General features: G+C 37.5%; 1 protein-coding gene and 1 pseudogene across 2 annotated transcripts in view; both read left to right on the top strand.

The window, feature by feature from the left end:
• The window catches only part of esrp1 (epithelial splicing regulatory protein 1), a 35,688-nt gene that overhangs the window by 8,839 nt on the left and 6,937 nt on the right, over positions 1 to 19,912 (top strand). Inside the window, exons 11-14 of one of the 2 annotated variants that reach the window (XM_007236513.4) lie at positions 5,623 to 5,865; positions 8,290 to 8,476; positions 10,333 to 10,534; positions 17,316 to 17,487. In XM_007236513.4, coding sequence (XP_007236575.3) covers positions 5,623 to 5,865; positions 8,290 to 8,476; positions 10,333 to 10,534; positions 17,316 to 17,487 — 804 coding nt within the window. Of the gene's footprint in view, positions 1 to 5,622; positions 5,866 to 8,289; positions 8,489 to 10,332; positions 10,535 to 17,315; positions 17,488 to 19,912 lie in introns of both variants that reach the window. The other variant, XM_007236512.4, reaches the window with a different exon arrangement.
• Positions 17,538 to 17,705, top strand: LOC125785769 (U2 spliceosomal RNA; annotated as a pseudogene).

Here is a 19,912-nt window from a genome sequence, read left to right as displayed (position 1 = left end):
AAAGTAACAATCCACCTTGGGGTTTTGTTCAAACTGCCTGGAGCAAATTTTCACAAAAAACAGCTCACATGGCAATTATTCATACTAGAGACCACAACTAGACATTTTAAAATGAACGAAAAAATTATGGAAGGAGACCTTTACATTAAATTTGCACCCATTGCTGTGCAGATGAGCACAGATGCCCACATACAACCTGTCTAGTCCCTGTAATGAAGTATAGCCAGTAAGATAGGACTCTTTGGGGTAGAAAAAACTGAACCTATTGGCACCACACTTAGTGCCAGGCTAGAACGAATGCTCTTGTCACTGAATGCAATCAGATCCTCAAAGAAATGCTCCACATTCTAGCATTATAAAAAAGGTAAATGATGGAACTAAATGAAGTAAAAAAAGTAAAAAAAAAAACTAAACGGTGGGGCTCCGAGTGATCCAGCGGGCTAAGGGCTGCCAATATGATCACAAGATTGCAGGTTCGAATCCCGGTCATGCAGCTAGCTGCCGGAGCCCTGAGAGAGCACAATTGGCCTTGCTCTCTCTGGGTTGGTAGATGGTGCTTTTTCCCCTCGTCAATCCTAGGATGATGTCGATCAGTACAAGGCGTCTGTGAGCTGATGTATTATAACGGAGTCGCTGCGCTTTCCTCCGAGCGCACTGTGATGCTACTCAGCAATACTGCATCAGCAGCAGTTTGAAAAGAGGTGTTGGTTGACTTCACATGTATTGGAGGAGGCATGTGCTAGAAACAAAATTATATATAAAAAAATAAAAGGATGAAATGAAATAAAAAGGTAAATAGCCAAAAGTAAAACCAGTAATAAAACAAATAAAAAGGATGATATTAATAAAATAAATAAAAAGGCTAAATGGTAAAACATAAATGGTAAATAAAAATGTAATTATTAAAATTACACATTTCTAAATTAATAATTTATTATTATAAAACTGAAACGGACATTATTAGACAGTATTGACACTAAATATTGAGTTATAAGTTACCGATAATAGTTTTCCATAGTCTTGCACATTGGAGTGTTCCTGCTCTGACACACCTGCCTTGATTCATTAGCTCTGTATCCCTCCTATTCATGGTCTGAATCCAGTGTATTGGTACAGGAAAGTCACTGATGTGTGTGTATATAATGTGAGAAGTTATGGCAGCCCAAGAGTGGATTTTTCACATCCCTGTACTAAGTCAACATCCTTCCTTGCGTACGTGTAAATAGGCTTTCTCAGTTAAGCTGCATTTTGAATAAGAGCCCATCCTGGTGCAGACACCATTGAATTTATTACACATGTGTACACACAGACTGAGTAAACTCAAACGACCTCCGTTCCCCCTGATACTACCTGCTCAACACTATAAAGGTCAGAGAAAAGGGTGCTGTTCAGAACTGTCCTAGTCAATTAAGGTCAAAGATTTCTGTCAATGTGTGTTTTAATGAGATCTGATGCGCTGACATGACGTTCTGCGTTATTTATGAGGTGTTTTAGAAGTTGCATATAGAGTGGGAGCTCATACAGTAGGATATAACTGTCTACTGAGCTGATGGGAGTGAGATAATCATGTTGCTGTGTTTGTAATGTAGAGTAATCATAGGATAGCTGGATGTAAATTGATTGTGTTGAAGTGTTTCCTCAGGGCGTGGCTTGGAAATGCATACACCTGTATAAGTTGTGAGGTGTTATCTTGTAAATGAGGCTAAACACTTGTCAGTATGCTCATGGCGCACGTTGACATGAATGATCAGAATTTGAGCAAGGCATTACCACCCACAGTGGACAGCACCGTGACTGGCAGTGTCTGGCTGGAATTGTCCTGGGGATGAGACAAGCAGCTCAACATCCCATCACACAACGATTGATGCAGTAGACCCACACTTATATGCTGTAGGTCAGTGCAGCATTCTTTAGCTTTCCTAGGACACGGCAAAAGTCATGGGACACAATACTACTTCCTGCCCTGTCACTTTTGGCATGTCAGTGAATATCGAAAAGTACATTGAAATAATACATTTTTACTGTTGAGATATACAGCTTAAGCATTATATTGATTTCAGTGTGCTTTACAGACAAAAACAAGCACAGAAAAAAAAGAAGAAAACCTTGAGCTTGGCAGTTTGTGAACCTGCTAAATGATGCACAAGTTCTCCATCTAAAAAGTGTGTGTTTGTCTTTGCTCAGCAAGCCAAGCCATTCCGTTGGAGAGCAAACATGCTGTACTGCAATCTGTAAAAGATTAGCTTCCCATGCACTCATAAAGCCCTTCAGTCAAACCAGTCAAACGATGTGTAATTGGCCCAATATTTAGAGAGAGTGAAGACTTTAAATGGTCTTTAGATCTTTGAGTTGAACCATCGATCAACGATATGTCTCTGAAACCATGTAAGTGTACACTCTAATCAAAAGGTTTTATTGACTTTTCACAGCAATTCAACACTTTTTTTTTTTGTAAAAGGTCATGTCAGTGCAGGACACACACTATTATCATATCTCATGACTTTTGCCATATCCAATAGAAGCTAAAGAACACAGCTCTGACCTGTGGGATATGTGTGTAGGGTCACCTGCATTGAATGCAAATGTGATTTCTGCAAGAGTCGCTTGTCTGTTTGCATGGACAGTTCTAACCAGACACCACCAGTCGCGATAATTACCACCCACTGCACTCACTCTCCACTAGGTTTGCAACGGTATGAGATTTTCACGGTATGATAACTGTCTCAGAAAATACCGCGGTATCACGGTTATCACGGTATCACCCTTAAAGAAATTACAACAAAGGTTTTTTGTTCAATTAACTATTTATTGTAGAAACCTGGAACAATTATAATTTTAATGTCTCCTTAAAAAAAATAAGGTGTACACCATCAGGTGAAGGAAACCAGGTTTTTGCACTACTCTTAAGGGCATTAAGAGTGTAAATACATTACATGTCCTCTAAGAAGTAAAGATCCTGTGTTTAAACTATTCAGTACAATTATTTAAGTTTAAATTATTTAATATCTGATAAACTGAGCCTGGGTCAGTGTCTGATCAACAACTGTTATAAACGTCCGTTTTACTGCCAAGTTGGTATATAACCAGATACTGCAGAAAGAGGGGATTTATTTCTGACATGATCCTCACAATAGTGATTTCTATTTTAAGGCTTTCACACCGAGTTTGGTTTTAACACATGAAAAACAGGCACGTCAGAATTTGAAAATGAACACATGTAAATGAATGGCGTCTTTCACATCGAGTCCGGCCAGGACCTTTACACGGACACGTGAATCCGTCGTAGCACGCACTTCACGCCGGCACCTGCGTGCCCAAATTTCGGATAACTCAGCGCTTTTGCGGGCGCTTACCGCATGGGTTGTGCACGACTACAAAGAGGTTTTATTTAGGTTCAGATTAAAATGATAAACTAAACACAGGTGTGTTCTCGGAGATGGGAGAATAGGTTTGACGTATGTTCACCTTTAGCTGTGACTTTACGGCCACATTGATTATAAATCGGATAACCATCCTCGGGTGCGTTCGGCGGGTCTCTGAAATAGTCCCACACTGCTGATTTTAGTTTAGCCTTTTTTTAGGCGGACGGAGATTTGTTTATTCTGATGCACTTTCTGCTGTTCTCACCGCTGTGTGCTGAGTAGCTGAAGCGGAGCAGAGTTGCGCATGCGCGGGTGAGTTTCTCCGCTGGCTTGCGTTTTACCGGTAATAAGCAAACACACACGGTATGATAACCGTGCATTTTAATACCATGGTATACCGAGAAACCGGTTACCGCTGCAACCCTACTCTCCACTATTTGCTATTTGAATGTCGCTGTTCACTGTGATGTATTCCTGGTACTTAAGCTGTTCCATGAAATGTATCTGTATAAAGTAACATCTACAAGAGGTTTGTCTTGTATCGGAAGAACAACTTTACCAGGCAAAGAATCACCAATGCATTTAAGCTGTTCTTCAAATGATCACGGTTCTATATATACTATAATGAAGGTGAAATGGGTTCTCAAAGGGTTTTCTTTAAGGAATTGCTTTAAAAATACCTTTGTAGCACCTATTTTTAGAGCGCAGGACTATTACCTTTCATAAAGGACCCTTAAAGAACACATATTACACAATATGATTGACTGCCAAACCACTTTAAATCCCTGCTGGAAAGATTTAGGAATGGAAGACTCCATTGCCTGTGTTTTGTAAGGACATAGAAGGATGTGGTAAATTTGTCAAAAAGCCATGAATTTTTGCTGATACTTCCAAAGACATGCCTTTTCTGGTAATTTTAATAGTACAGACTGATCCAAGCACTGTGCACACACAGGGTGTGCATCAGATTGTGTAAAAGGATCAGAGACAGTGAAGTTATTTTATTACCACTCCATACAGAGCAAACAGGAGTATCCTATTGGCTCCAGTCCATAACTACAGTGTGTACTGTACAGCTCTGTGAGCTATTCCACCTATGTTGCCTGTCGAAGTTAGGAGACATCTAGCTATTTGAAGTGTTTTTTTTTTTACATCCAATTAAATTACCATTTGGAATATTACATTAATTGAATGTTAATGTCATTGGAGTGGTTAATTTATGGATGCCTGTTATTCAAATTTTAAGTTTTAAAATATGTTTCAATACTTTTAAAGGGGGATACATGCCATATTAATGAGTTGTTCGTTTTCGTCCGTTGACTCCACTCTACATTTCCCAGATTCCTAAGCCATCTGACCTCACTGACACATGTATCGCTCCACCCAATCATAGAAAATTATCCAGATCACCTGATTACAGTGTGTTTGTGTTCCCCTTTGCAAAGTATTGCCAACTCACCCTTCTGCATACCAAGCGTTATTTTCCAGTTTGTCTATTGGTATTTGACCCTGTTTTCTCTTTTGGATTTATCTTGTGTTTATCTCTAGTTTGATTTTAGCTCGTCTTTTGGTTTTGCTTTTAATTTAATATCTATTGTTCTTATTTCCTCATTAATACACTGACTAGCATCTAGCACTTCTGTTGTGCACCTGCTTTATCACATTAAACTTAAAGCATCATTTTCATCTGCAAGCATGTGGTTTGTCTCACAAATGTAAAAAACATGAAAAACTGAAACAAAGCCAATTCTTTTCTGTTCTGTCATATTACGAAAACTATTTTGTTGGTTGTTTACCAAGTGTCTACCAACCAACAAAATGTAAAATATGACAATCCTGTCAGATTTTCGTAAGTCAGCTTTCACAGTTACCTACCGACTTATTCGAACGAGTTTCAAAAGGCAGCCATGTGCATTTTTGCCCTTCTGTGGCTACAGAAAGCAAAAAATTAAAATAATTTGCATTACAATTGTTCAATAGCCACAGCTGGGACAGCAGATTATAGCAAGAGAGAGTGACATTTAAACTCAAGATAAAGTAAGGCTTTAGTTTCCTAGGGCAAACAGTCAAATAAAAATACACTTATAAAATCTTACTTCTGAGAAATGGAGTTTAAGTGGCTCCTTAACATTTAAAGAAATGTGCATTCATTCTGTGTAAACTGGCTGAATAAGAGTAAAACATACTGTTGCTTGATCTTTCAGGGATTTTATTAATACCCCAGGTTCCTAAAGATCGTTTTTTATTGTATGTGCTTCAGGTATTAAACAAGTACTCTTCGGCTCCGCTGATTCCAGTTGCCCCCTCCCCGATCCTGCCGATTGTGCCACAGCCCACCTTTGTGCCATCGCCAGCTGCTATTGCTGCAGTAGTTGGAACGAGGGACTGTCTGAGACTAAGGGGTCTGCCCTATGACGCCTCTGTTCAGGACATACTGCTCTTCCTGGGAGAGTACACTGCTGACATCAGACCACATGGAGTACACATGGTGCTCAACCAACAGGTAACACAGCTTATACACAGTACATACTAGAGCTAAGAGGTTAATTAAAGGAATCTGATGAAGCGATTTACTGTGTTAATGAGATTTTCAAAATGGAATAATGGAGACTGTACGTCTTTACATATAGAAACTGCCAGAATGAATCTCAGTAGATATGGGATACTACTGTCAGAAACCTGTAAAGAACTATTTTATGTGACAGTGATTTTCATATTTTAAACTTTTCTTTAACTGAAATACAAGGCTATTGTATGTTTACACCGCATTTAATTTAAAAGCTGCATGTAAGGTTGGAGTTAGCTGCTTACTATTCGTAAAAAAGAAAATGGAGAAATTAAAGGGCACAATAGCTTTTGCAATGACTATAAAGTGTGCTGTGTAATAACAAAAACTTGTTCTTATGTAAGAACTAAAAATCTAGCGTAAATCGTAATCAAGATTCACTTACCGTATTTTTTGCACTGTAAGGCACACTTAAAATCCTTTAATTTTCCAAAAATTGTCAGTGCGCCTTTTAATCCGGTGCGCCTTGTGTATACATTTTACCAGTCAGGTTGTAAGGAGCAGTAAAGCCACTCCGCTTAAGTACAGCATTATACAGGAGTTTCAGTTTAGTTCCTTAGCACCATTAGCATTAGCCGCTAACTATGCAAAGCGCTAGCTCAGATTCAGAGGTGAATATATCAGACTGCAGTCTGTTTGTTTACAGTGTTAAAACACACCCTTGGAAGAAGCGCTAGCTAATATCACCGCTAGGTTATCGGAACACTCAGGGTTCCTTAGTGTAGCACTGTCGGACGCCATAAGCCGCTTACCACTAGCGGTTGTGCTAATGTGGAAATCTGTGCCTTAGTAGAAATCTGTAAATGTAAGCTTACTGTAAAAAAAAAAAAACAGAAGCGCTTTACTCACCCATATAAATGTTTTTCAGGTGAGAAATCTGTATAGCTTAACATCCAGCGCTCGTTTGACTTGTCTGACTCGTCTGACTCGTCTGAAATTTTTAAGAATTACAGGTTTGTTTACTTAGCTTAGCTTGCTGAATTAGATGGAAAACATGGCAACACCCCTGTTCCTACTACTAGCTACTAGTGTTGCATAAAATGTGCCTTATAGTGCAAACAAATACAGTATATATTAAAAAAAGTATTAAAAAAATACATATATTACTCAGCCCCAGTATATACAATATAATGGCTTTGGCTAATACATCTTCTAAAATAGATATCTAGGCTTTTTAAAGGTTACTTAGACTTCAAATAAAGTAAGTGTCCCAAATTAAAGCTCAGATTGAATGATTACACTTTACTTTAGAATCAGAAAGCCCCACCAAGGAAGTTAGACTGTTTTAAATAAGTCAAAACTGATGTCTCATATAACTGAGCTCAGCCTACCTGGGCATTGTGTTTTGTAAATAAAATTCATATGGGTTTTTTCCCTAGAACTGTTTAGAGTCCAAGTTTTCTTTTTGTTTCCTAAAGCTTGTGAGGGAAATTTCTTTTCTCATGGCTTTTTCCTCTCTGGATTGATGCTGGTGAGATTGAGATTCTTTATGATACTAAATTTAGACCTTAATTATTTTTTTCTAAAGAACAAATGCAGCATTCACTTAAAAAAGAGAACAAAACAAAGAACCTGAAGTTTATCTGTAGTAATTAAAGTGTATGTCTATGTTACAATGTAAAATGCACTTTGGAAGCAGTTAATTAATAATTAGCATTATAATTAGCATTTAATAAACTGAATGTGTTTAATATTCTTATTTTACTGGTATATACAATTCATTTTTTGTTGTTCGTATTTTTTGGTCTGTTACAGAGGATCTTTTGCAAGATGAGATTCTTTATTGATACCAGATTTTTTTGTTTTATGTAGTAGAACACAATTAAAGCATACCATTGAAATATAAAATAAATTGACCTGTTCTAGGAACGTTACTCACAAAATATTTTTTTAAATAATATTTTTTTGTAGTGCTAAATTTAGATCTGTCATGATAATTACATTAATGACTTATTGTACAATTAAGGACATGATCTCAGTAGTACTTAATTGTCATATGGTCTATTGTGTTTATTTTACATTTGTTCACATTTATAATGGTGAACAGCATTTTATTATTTTAATATTTGTTCTCTTTAAAAAGGTATAATTGCTTTATTTTGGTATTCTATTATTATCTTAAATGACGACAGTAAACGACAAAAAAATATTATTGTGACAGGCCTAGCTCCATTCCTACCCAGTTAATAATTCATTTCAGATCAGGTCAGATCAGTCGTTCTGTAAGTGTCTGTAATTAAACATAAGATTTAAAAGATCATTTAATTATTATATTATTATAATAATTGGTATGGAGCACACAGTTTAATTTTTTACACAGTGGTGGTGGTTTGTGAAAAATGAATGTGTGTTTGTTTTTAGGGACGCCCTTCAGGTGATGCGTTCATCCAGATGCGGTCAGCAGAGAGGGCGCACCTGGCGGCACAGCGCTGCCACAAGCGGAGCATGAAGGAGCGCTATGTGGAGGTATTCCCCTGCTCGGCGCAGGAGATGAACATCGTGCTGATGGGAGGCTCGCTCTCCAGGAGTGGCCTCTCGCCGCCGCCATGTAAGTTACGACGTAAGTGCCTCTGGGATGCGGGGCTGCTTCTCTCAGCTGTGTGCGCGGGTAAGGTGGCGCTTCACACCCTCCTGTTCCTCCTTTCCTCTTTCTCTCTCCCTCGCCCGACTCGTTCAGAGGCCTCCCGTCCGCGTGGGGACAGAGGAGAAGCAGAGTGGGCCGCAGGAGCGGTAGGAATCCTATGGGTGAATGTTTGAATGTTTCGTGTCCTCTGATGATTGTGGTGACCGATTCCACGTTACTCGGATGCTTTCCAACTGGTGGGGCCCAGGTGGGCGCTTTAACTTGGGGTCATTTGGAGTGAAACTTGTGATTAAGGTTCACTGATGATAATCTTACGAAACACTGTCCAAACTGTGACAATGACAGCATTACACACAGTCCCTCGAGCCTCAGCAGCTGTGATCTGAAAAAAAAAAAAAACACGGGTGGTGCAGCTTCTGATTGGCTCAGCCTAGGTTTCTCTCTTCCTTTGTTCTGAGCTAGAATAGATCCTGAAGTTACCTTTCAACCTCAAACAACCAACAGACAACACTTACAGGAGCCAGAGAGGTCAGAAAACTGATACGCCCCTCAGGCACCACCAGCCCTTCTAAACACCTCTGGGGCCAGTTTCACAAAGTGGCTTTAGAAAGAAATTATCCTTGTTTTTTTTCTTAACATTTCTCAACAATTTCTCTAAAAAAAAATTCTGCCTCTAAAAAAAAAAGGTCCTTAAACAATTAAATTAAAATCCTTCTTAAATTTATTTCCCTAGCTTTATACTTAAAATTATAAAGTTATTAAGTAAAAAATAGTTTTATAATACTCTATAAGAATTGCCTCAAAACTCTATAAGAATTGTCTCAGAAGGTCAGACTATGATTAGTCACACTACAGTTAGCCTATACCAAGCTGTGTTTTTATATTTCTGGTTCTTCTAGTACTTCTAGATCATCATTTCTAGTTCTTGGGCTGGATTCACAAAAGTGTGATGTAGGAAAGACATTTTTCTGTGATGTTCTCTTAAATTTACAAAGACTGAAATGGGTAATAGATCATTTCAAAATGGACATTGAGCTCTTTAATATATTAAGCTGTTTTCTTATGAACCTCTAACTCTCAAAGACTTTTCCTTGTTAAAGCTTTTGTGAATCCGGCTCCTGGTTTTGTAGTGGATGATGTTGTGGGGCTTGGGGAGGGGGGTTCACACACTAGTTGCTGCTAAATTACAGCGGTTAAGGAACTGAATATATTTGATTGGGCTGCATGCTTCTGTAGGTGTGTAATCATGTGTAGAGGAGAGAAAAGGGACAGATTAAAGTCTGATAGTGGTACATAGACCCAAAAGATCAGCAGTTTATTACAACAGGCCAGTTTAATAGAGCAGTACAGGTGTGTTTAGCAGTGAGTAGTTCATTGTTTGTGTGCATGAGTGACTGACTGCATGTTCTGATAACAAACAATGAACAGGGGAGTGTATAGTGGAGGTTATGACCTGCAGTGGAAGAAGAGCTAGAAAGTTAGAAAGTGCAGGTTGTTAAGACTCAGGGTGAACTCAGGGTGGTCAGGCTGGGTAGACGACGTGTCAGACAGGAGACCATTATAAAGCCCTGGCACTTTTCTGTGTGCTGCTTCTCTCTGAAGAATCATTGCTCTGGACAGGGCAGGGCTTTCTAAAGGCAATTATAACTGTGCACTGCATTACCAACTCAAAATCCAATACCAGGTGTATTTAGAACAGAGCCTACAGAGGCTAGTGTGATTTGGGCCAATCAGTCACTCTTTGATTGGAGGACTGAGGTGCAATTTTTATTCTGTCCCTTATATTAATTTCATTCCCCTTCTTCTCCGTCCAATCACAGGTCTCACTCCTGCATCGTACTCTTTCCCTCCTGGAGGAGCTGTACTTCCCACTGGAGCATTACTTCCTGCCGGGGCAGTTCTTCCAGTGGAGGCAGCACCTGTATACCACTCCCAATTCCTGTTGAGTCCTCGCCCCCTAGCACCTGCTTTCTACCCAGCAACCAACCAGATGTATATGAACTACACTGCCTACTATCCAAGGTAAGGGCAAATATGTTCATTAGAATGAATCCATGCACATCTTTACCTTAAGATGTGTATTGACAAGGACTTACGTTTCAGTATATACAGCTCCAGAAAAAAATAAGAGACAACAAAAAAGTTTCTTTGATTTTACCAAATTAAAAACCTCTGAAAAATAATTAAGACTAAGATGGATAATCACAAGCCATCAAACCAAGCTGCAACTGCATGGATTTGTGCACCAGGAGTGACAAGGTTATTCAAAAGCATTGTGTAAGACTGGCGGAGGAGAACATGCCAAGATGCAGGAAAACTCTGATTAAAAGCCAGGGTTATTCCACCAAATATTGATTTTTGAACTCTTGAAACTTTATGAATATGAAATTGTTTTCTTTGCATTATTTGAGGTATGAAAGCTCTGCATCTTTTTTGTTATTTCATTTGGGAGAAATGTTGTATGTAGTTTACAGAATCAAACAACAATTTTCATTTTACTCAAATACATACCTATAAATAGCTAAATCAGAGAAACTGATTCAGAAACTGAAGTGGTCTTTAATTTTTTGCCAGAGCTGTATATATAATATTAAAAAATACTCTACTGGTCAAAAGTTTGACCAGTAAAACACATACATGGTCAATTTTTTTTAGTTGTCCGGTAGGAGTGCTGTATGTCCCAGACAAGCGGCTACTGCACTTTACCTGTTAGACCTCTTAATTCTTCCCTTCACTGCTGAAACTGAGACTCACTCTAATGTTGTGCTGAGATAGAGGTGTTGTTACCATTTGGGTCAGCCAGACGTGTCTCTTCCTGTACCAATTTTCTCCAGTTTTTTAAATGTGTAGAAAACAGTACTCTGCGCTCTCTGGCTTTATCTGTAATTCTTCTAAAGAAACTAAGAAAGACTTTTCACATAGTACTACAAATAGTACATAATGTCTTATGGTAGTTTTTTGTGCACAAAATGTATGTGATAAAATCAAACGAAAAAAAAAAACTGTATGCTGAGAACATTATATGTTTTTCTAGGCAATGGCTAGGGTTTTAATTGGATTTTTTTTTGTTTTGTTACTCCACCCACTGCTTGCATGCGTCTGTTTTCATTACAGATTCTGGTTGTCAGGTTCTGCTCCTGTTAAATATCTGTCTTAAAACAACGTACCTGACTTCAGCAGCACCAAACTAGTTCTGGAAGTCATGTGATTCTAGGGTGGAGCACGGTTTACAGTTGGATTGGGTGTAGTCAGGCATTTGGTGGCACACAAATAGTGTGCTGAAATATTTGTGTAATATTCAGTAATTAATATTCTATAAAGGAGAACATATGTTTACCTATATAGACCCTGAACAGACTGGCATCTTTTGAGTAATCGTAAGAATTCACAGACTGCAAAGCAAGCCAAGCTCCATAAATCCTTATATAGTCTGAGAAGCCGAGGCCAGGGACTAAGCAGTTTGCCTCTGTGCTGGACAGGATTATCTGGACAGGATTAGTTTCTCAGGGGCTCCTGGGGTAATTTTCTCTTTTATGGTAGTCCTCTGTGATTTTATTCCCATCCGGAACGACCATGTATGTGTTTTTCTCAGATGTCCCAGTGAGTTTTTTGGCTTTCTCGGTTACATGACATCTATTTTATTAAACATGAGGTGATGAAACTCAGAGATGTGCGTCAGAACGGGAATAAAATTACCGGAGGAATAAAATTACCGCAGGACCACTGAGTTCAGTGAAAAACAGTAGGTAATTCAGCCTGTAATTTTCTAAGACGACAACTGAGAAAAAACATACATGTTTGTTCCGGACGGGAATAAAATCACAGAGGACCCCCCTTAAAAGAGAAAATGACCCCAGGTCCTCCTGAGAAACTAATCCCGCCTGCATAGGGCTAAAGACTGCTCAAAAGAACCACATAACATAGTATAGTATAGCATAGCTTTGTTTTTTTTTCCCCCCCAAGTCTTACCAGATAGAATTGCTGTTCTCTTGTTGGCCTCTCTGCGTGTTGTTCCTTTATCTAGAGAAAATATTTTTAACCGTAGCACAATAGCTGCTTGCTTTCCCAGGTTTGACTTCCTTACATAGCAATTTTGATTTTATGGTCTAACGTGCTGTTAGTTATGATCTAAGGTCATCCAGTTTGTTCTGAGGGAGCAAATTTTATAGAGAAGAGATGTTAAAATCTGGTTGACTAGCATTAGCTTTAAGTCTAGCACAGATACTTGCAAACTCCCACAGCATTCCTTTTCTTGCTCACCAAGTTTAAGTTTCCCTTCTGATGTTTGGTTAGCTTTAGTTTGAAGTAGTCCAGCTAGTTTTGAAGGTACAGACATAAAAGAGAAGAGACTGTAAAAGCTGTTTCTCTAGCAGTATAGCTTTAAGCCTAGCATAGATATCTGCTCACTTACACAGTTATTGTTGCTTCCTCACTCACTTAAGTTTGAATTCACCAAATGTTGTGTGGTTAGGGTTTAAAATGGCGTTTGGTACCAGTACATTGTAGTAACTAAGAGCAAAAGAATTAAGACTGTCATGATGTATTTTGAATCTCCATTTAGGTTACACTCAAGGTTTTACCATGTTTTCTTTTTAATAAAGAGACAATAGTGTTTTACGTAAGTCATTTCCATGTACTGAAATCTGATTTTTCAGCTTTTATATATAAAGTGAATAATTTTTCCATTCAGGGCCACCTTTTAAAATGAGAGAGTTTCTTATAAAGACAACATTTCAAGGTCTTGATATGACCGTGACAAACGCCTTTTCAGGAGATGTAGAAACTGAGTTTAAATGTGATGACTGAGCTGATTCCATAAATACCTCTGAATGAGCTCTTTTTTATTTGCACTGGAGTTTCTCCAGCATTTCTTTATGCTTCCCTGTTACTGATGTATTTTTTAACTCCTGCTGGTTGAACATGTGTCATGGCTCTATTGGCTGCTGGCATGATGACATTTACATTTAGATGTAATGTATTTATATTGCTTTACTTCAGAATATCCATAGCTAGTTTGTGGAGACTAGGATCAAGAGATACACAGAGCTTTGATAATATTTAGAACCCTGGATTTGTTTTGTAAGATTAGTTTACAAACTCTTTGAAAAGATGAGTCTTTAGTCAGTGTTTGAAGACCACAAGTGACTCTGCTGTTCTGACACCCAGTGAAGGTTCGTTCCACCACCTGGGTCTTAGCACAGAGAAGAGTCTGGGTGTTTGGTTTCTGAGGGTTTTGAGGGATGGTGGTTCGAGCCGAGTCGTACTGGAAGCTGTAAGAGCTCTTGGTACAGATCTGGTTTGATCATTGCCATCAAGAGTCGAGTCAAGTCAAGTTAAGAGGCTTTTATTGTCATTACATCTGTGTACAGGTACACAGTGTAGTGAAATTACGTTCTTCCGGAACCATGGTGCAACATGGGACAACAAGCAATAGACAACAGAAAGTGCAGGAGTGACGACAGTGCAACATAGAACTATAACACTACAATTAGTGCTGGATGATATGGCCAAAATTTATATCACAATATATTCCTTAATTTCGGTCGATAAGGTATAATTTTTATATCAATATAAATACTTTAAAGACCTCAGAAAAACTGCTAGAAATCCCTACAATGGAAATCACTACATTACTGTCTGAAATTTAATTTAAGTCGTTGAAGCCTCCACTTACAAAAAACATATAATACTTTAGAATAAAAAAATAGTCAAAATAAATCAATGCTCACTTTTATTTGCATATAGCAAAAATAAAAACATAACATCTCTGTCAAACATAAACCTATAGCTTATATACATATTACCAATATAAGTAACTTTAAGTTATAACAGAGGCAGAGCTTCTCATTCTTTTGTAAACAAATTAACAGCTTAAAACAAAAGTGCTTCAGCCAGAATAAAGAATACACAAAGGGCATTAATATACGTAAAATGAACATGATATTCCCGTCAAATAAACAAATCTATAGGCTTTATTATCTATAAATAACCTTTATAACTTACAACATAAGCTACAAAAGAGCTTCAGTGAGAATAAGGAAAGTATTGTATGTAGTGGAATTGCTTGAAGTGGTGGAACAGATTAGATGTGTTACTGCTGCCATTCGGCTCAAGTAGGAAGGAGCTGGAACGTTTTGGCTTTGGCTACAGGAGAAATCTGCACGGCCGAGTCAGATTTGCAGCTTGGCTTGAGAATGATAACTGGTCGGCTATAGCACTCCTAGACAGACATTTTAAACTAGAAAGCCATAATCTAACATAAGCAATCTAACCAATTATCATATGATACCATCTACTTACTTATTTATTTAAATTTTTTCTTATGTTTTCACACCTATAGTATAGTTGAGATTGGGTGAGATCGAGAAAGTAAATACAGGAAGAAGGTTCTGTGTTCTGAACAACTACATATTTCTGTACAGTTAAATATGGAGCAACTTTAAAGCTGGCATTTTTTCATTGCTGCAGTGATTTTTTTCGGGTAGTATCAGCTTGAACGACCCGTGATGAATTCAGTTCAGCTCAGACTGGCTTAGTACACATGTTAGTTGGTTTAGGATCGATGTCTGATCATGTTCTTACCTAAATTCTTCTTAGAGGTTACTTATGACTAAACTGAGAGCAGCTCAACTTTTAAGGGTCTCAGTGTGGTTGTTTTGATCTGCATCAGTTAAATTGTTGTATTCACACATGCACAAACAAACCAGTTTGGTTTAACCAGAAAAAAACTACAGGTGTGAAAACAGCCATAGCCTTTTTACTTTTTTGAAACCGTTTATTTGCTACATTTGTTGGATTTACTGTTTTTTCCCCCACATACTGTAAATGTAACTGTAGCAGCCTACACTGTACACTATGCAATACACTGATTTGCAAGTAAACCATTTGAAATAAGTTCATATTAATAACCATGTTTGACTTTCTCTTTTGCAATTTCTAATATGATTTGAGCAGAAGGTTGGAAGTTCATTTGCACTTTTACTTCTGTAATTCTCCTCTAAACACCTCCACATCAGCTCAAGGACTTCAAGCACTTTCTTCTGATTGTAAGTGAGGCTTTGCCTGAGGCAGCTTCACAGAGCTGCTTAAATGGAGCCTCTGAAAGGTCTGAACATAATGACTGTTCAAGAAAAACTTACGCAACCAGAACAGCATGCATTTAATGGGTGTGTTGTTCTCCTCTAAAGTGTGTGTGTGTGTGTGTGAGCATGTGTTTCACACCCAGCTCATATAATATACCCCTGCACCTACATCTGCGTGGGAGAACTGGACAGTTTAGCTGCTGCTGCTGCTGCTTTGTGTGTTTGTACAGATTGACTACAGAGCTTCGGAAAAATACGTCATGCTTTCAGAATTTACGGTATACGGTTTATTAACAGTAAGTTTGTGGGTAAATTGTGAGTATTTGTTGATGATGGTCATCAAATACTGTACCACTTAAAAATTATGAGTTTCTTTGATTTTAGCAAATTGGAAACCTTCTGGAATATAATCAAGAGGAAGATGGATGATCACAAGCCATCAAACCAAACTTAACTGCTTGAATTTTTGCACCAGGAGTGGCATAAATTTATCTAAAAGCAGTGTGTAAGACTGGTGGAGGAGAACATGCCAAGAAAAGAAAAACAGGGCTATTCCACCAAATATTGATTTCTGAACTCTTAAACTTTATCAATATAAACATGTTTTCTAAAAGCTCTTTTTTATTTCTTATTTTCTGCAAATAAATGCTCTAAATGACCATGTTTGTATTTGGGAGAAATGTTGTCTGTAGTTAATATAATAAAACAACAATGTTCATTTTACTCAAACATAAACCTATAAATAGCAAAATCAGAGAAACTGATTCAGAAACTGAAGTGGTCTCTTATTTTATTCCAGAGCTGTATTATCATAGCTTAGTACAGTGGAGGGAGTTCCAGTGTATGCACTTGGCACTCTACTGGAACAACTAGCTGCTATAGTTATGACTGTACACCTTGTTCACATGCACTACCAGTCAAAAGTTTGGGCACACCTTACACCTCATTTACAGGTATTTAATTCATTTCTACAATGTATATTATTATTAAAGACATGAAAACAGTTAAGGGACACATATGGAATTATGTTATGAACAAAAAAATGGTTTGACCTTCACAAACCATGATTTGGGATGAGCTGGAGCTTCACAGTGTGAAGAAAAAGCAGCAACTATAGTTCAGCACCTCCAGGAACTCCTTCAAAATGCTGAGAAGACTATTCCAGGTGACTCTACCTCATGAAGACACTGAGATTAAAATACCAAGAGTGTGCAGATCTGTCCTCTAAAATTTAAGACATATTCTGGTTTATGTTCCTGTATAGCTTTAATGACTTTATAACATTTACAATGTAAAAAATCATAAAAAGAAAGAAAATACATTAAATAAGAAGAGGTGTGTCCAAACTTTTGACTACTGTATTTTTGCTGCTGTATGTGATGCTGTTTACACCACCAGACTGGTATAGCTTTTATGCTTATTATTATTTTATTTATTGTATTTAGTCATTTTTATTTGTGCACCCTGTCTCGTCTATCTCATCTGTTGTTCCATGTCCTCTTATCTACCATATTACTGCATCAGAAACATCAGAAATGCCTAACAGTGTTAAGTTGTTCTGTACAACCCTGATTTAGTACCATGACAATCAATCCCTATTGAATTGAGTTAATATGAAATAGTTGAGTTTATTAATGTGACGTGGAAATAAAATATTAAGCATGAAAGTAATTGCTGTCTTGACTGCCGTCTTGCATTAACTGCTGTAATGTTGACTTCAGTCCCCCAGGCTCCCCACCCAACATGGGCTACTTCCCCACAAGCCACGCCCAATCAGCAGGATCTGTCCTCTCCAGTCCGCCCACAGCAATGATCAGGATGCAAAGCCACACCTCTTCCCATGCCTACCCCAACGGAGTTAAAGAGTTTCTCAGCATGGTGCAGAGCTATCAGGTGGGTGTAACACCAGATTATCAATTGGGAGATTATTATTATTGGGATGCATCGCTTATGTGCCTTTTGGCTAAGATCAAGTGTAGTATCTGTTCTTATTAAATTTGAATGAATGCTACATTTTCCCGAGATGACATGACATGGAATTGAAAGGGGTATACATGGAAAGCGATCAAATCTAATAGCTATTAGCTTTTAGAGAGATTTTAAGAGCTTTTAAAGAGATTTTAAGAATCTTGATGAAAAAGATATTTTATTTAGTTTATTAAACTGATTTTAAAGGTTTTATGGCGATGATGAAAAAGAATAAACTGGTTGAACACCACACTGTTCATACTATATTTTTTTTTACCTAATTTTGTGATGCACGAGGATATCGGAATTATATCAGTATTGGCTGATAATTGCTTTTTTTTTTTTTTTTTTTTGGAAACATCAACTTTGGCAATTTTTCCAACATTTCAAACCAATGCATTCTGACGCATTTATTATATGCTAGAAAAGGGCCAAGCGGCGCTGGCTCTTCTACAATTGGCCGTTCTACTTTAAAAATCCATTGATTTAAGCTATTTTTAATCATTTTTATTAGTTTTAAAGTTATATCGGGTATATAAATGTGTATATCTGCATCAGCAGATATATGTGTAATGTTGGATATCTGTATCGGTCCAGAATTCCCATATCAGTGCATCCATAGTAGTATAATATTATTATAGTATTAAAAACATGTTACATGTTTTACAGACCATATGAATAGTGTTTGTTTGCAGTCTCCAGGCCTCTTTTTGGATCTTTAGGCTTTAATATAAAGCCCTCAGTATTGAGCTTTAGAGCAGTGAAACTGTGTCTCTGGAATACTTGGGAATGATACACCTTATAGTAGATAGTAGATCATCTAACATCCGAACATCAGAAAAAGCTCTTTTGACACAATTGATTTAGAAAGGAAACAGTGACTGAACAGGTGTCCCAATGCGTTTGTCCATATAGTGTACGTCCATAAAAAGATGTCTGGGCTGCTGCGACCGTGAATACTATTTTTTTTTGCCGCCCGTTTTTTATATTATTTTTTATATTTATAACATTTAATACATTTATTATTTTTTATTAAAATTGTATGCTTATATATTAAGTTGAATTTGTTTAAATGTTATCATTTAAATAACTTTAGGAAATGTGACATTTCTCTTAAAACTCTTTTTCATAATATCTTTAGCCCAATTCCTGTACATGCTATTAGAAGACGTAGCTGCTGTTGCCTCCAGCCATTGTGCTTTTCACAGAAAATGAAAAGATGTGTGTGTGTGTGAGCATGTGGGTGTGGTGTGGTGTGTTTAGGGCTGGGTTTTAGAGAACGTTTGGGTGTGTTCCGTGTCCTGTGGTGTTAAGCATTAGAGATTTAGACGCTCCAGTGGGTCTAAGTAACAGTTGCACACTTCTCCTGTGCATTGTCACACTCCACCTTCACTAAGCTAAACTGGTTCCTCTGGTCTGAGGCGCAGGGTGTGGTGCACTGGCCTGCCGTAACACGACTCTCCTGCTTTATTATCTGTGCTGCTCCTCAGGAGTCTCTCATATTTTGGTTCAGGATCAGTGGATGTGTTTATAAATGTCAGATTTAACATATACTGAGACACACATGTATTTTTGTCTGATTAGTCATCAGTGTTGATCATTAAGGTGAAAGTTTTTAATATGTAGAGTGTTCTTTTAGTCGTACCACTAAAGTGATGGAATTTGTGCCATTTTTTTTGTCTGTTGACAATGTGAATGAATTAGTGTGTTTAAAATAAGATAATAAATAGATGCCAGTTATGATGTATAGTTGAAGAAGTCTGCCTTACTTATAAACTTATTTATAGACAATTTTAAATAGCTGAAATAACAAAAAAGATGCAGAGCTTTCAGACCTTAAGTTCATATTCATAAAGTTATTTTCAAAAATCAATATTTATTTGGTGGAATAACCCTGTTTTTAATCACATTTTCATGCATCTTGGCATGTTCTCCTCCACCAGTCTTATACACTGCTTTTGGATAACTTTATGCCACTCCTGGTGCAAAAATTCAAGTAGTTCAGATTGGTTTGATGGCTTGTGATCATCCATCTTCCTCTTGATTATATTCCAGAGGTTTTCAATGGGGTAAAATAAAAAAAAATCTAAATTACTCTTTAAAGTCTGTGTCACAGAACTTTAAAAAGATAAATTGGGTAAATTTCCTTACAGCACTCTGTCCTTTACTTTTTTTTGTTGCTGAGTGTTCCTTTACTTTACTCATGAAATCCCTCAGTGACATATAACCTGAACATCATTATAGCATCACAGGACAGTGTTTTTGTTCATTTGACCTTATTTACACATTTACATTATTCTGGGTCAGTTCTGGAGTTAAACTATTTCCTTTAAGAAGTGTAAACTCGCTT

This window comes from Astyanax mexicanus, chromosome 1 (genome assembly GCF_023375975.1).
Source record: "Astyanax mexicanus isolate ESR-SI-001 chromosome 1, AstMex3_surface, whole genome shotgun sequence".
NCBI classification, from domain to species: Eukaryota; Metazoa; Chordata; class Actinopteri; order Characiformes; family Acestrorhamphidae; genus Astyanax; species Astyanax mexicanus.
Note: the sequence above shows the minus strand (reverse complement) of the source record. Positions and strands in the feature narration are given on the sequence as shown.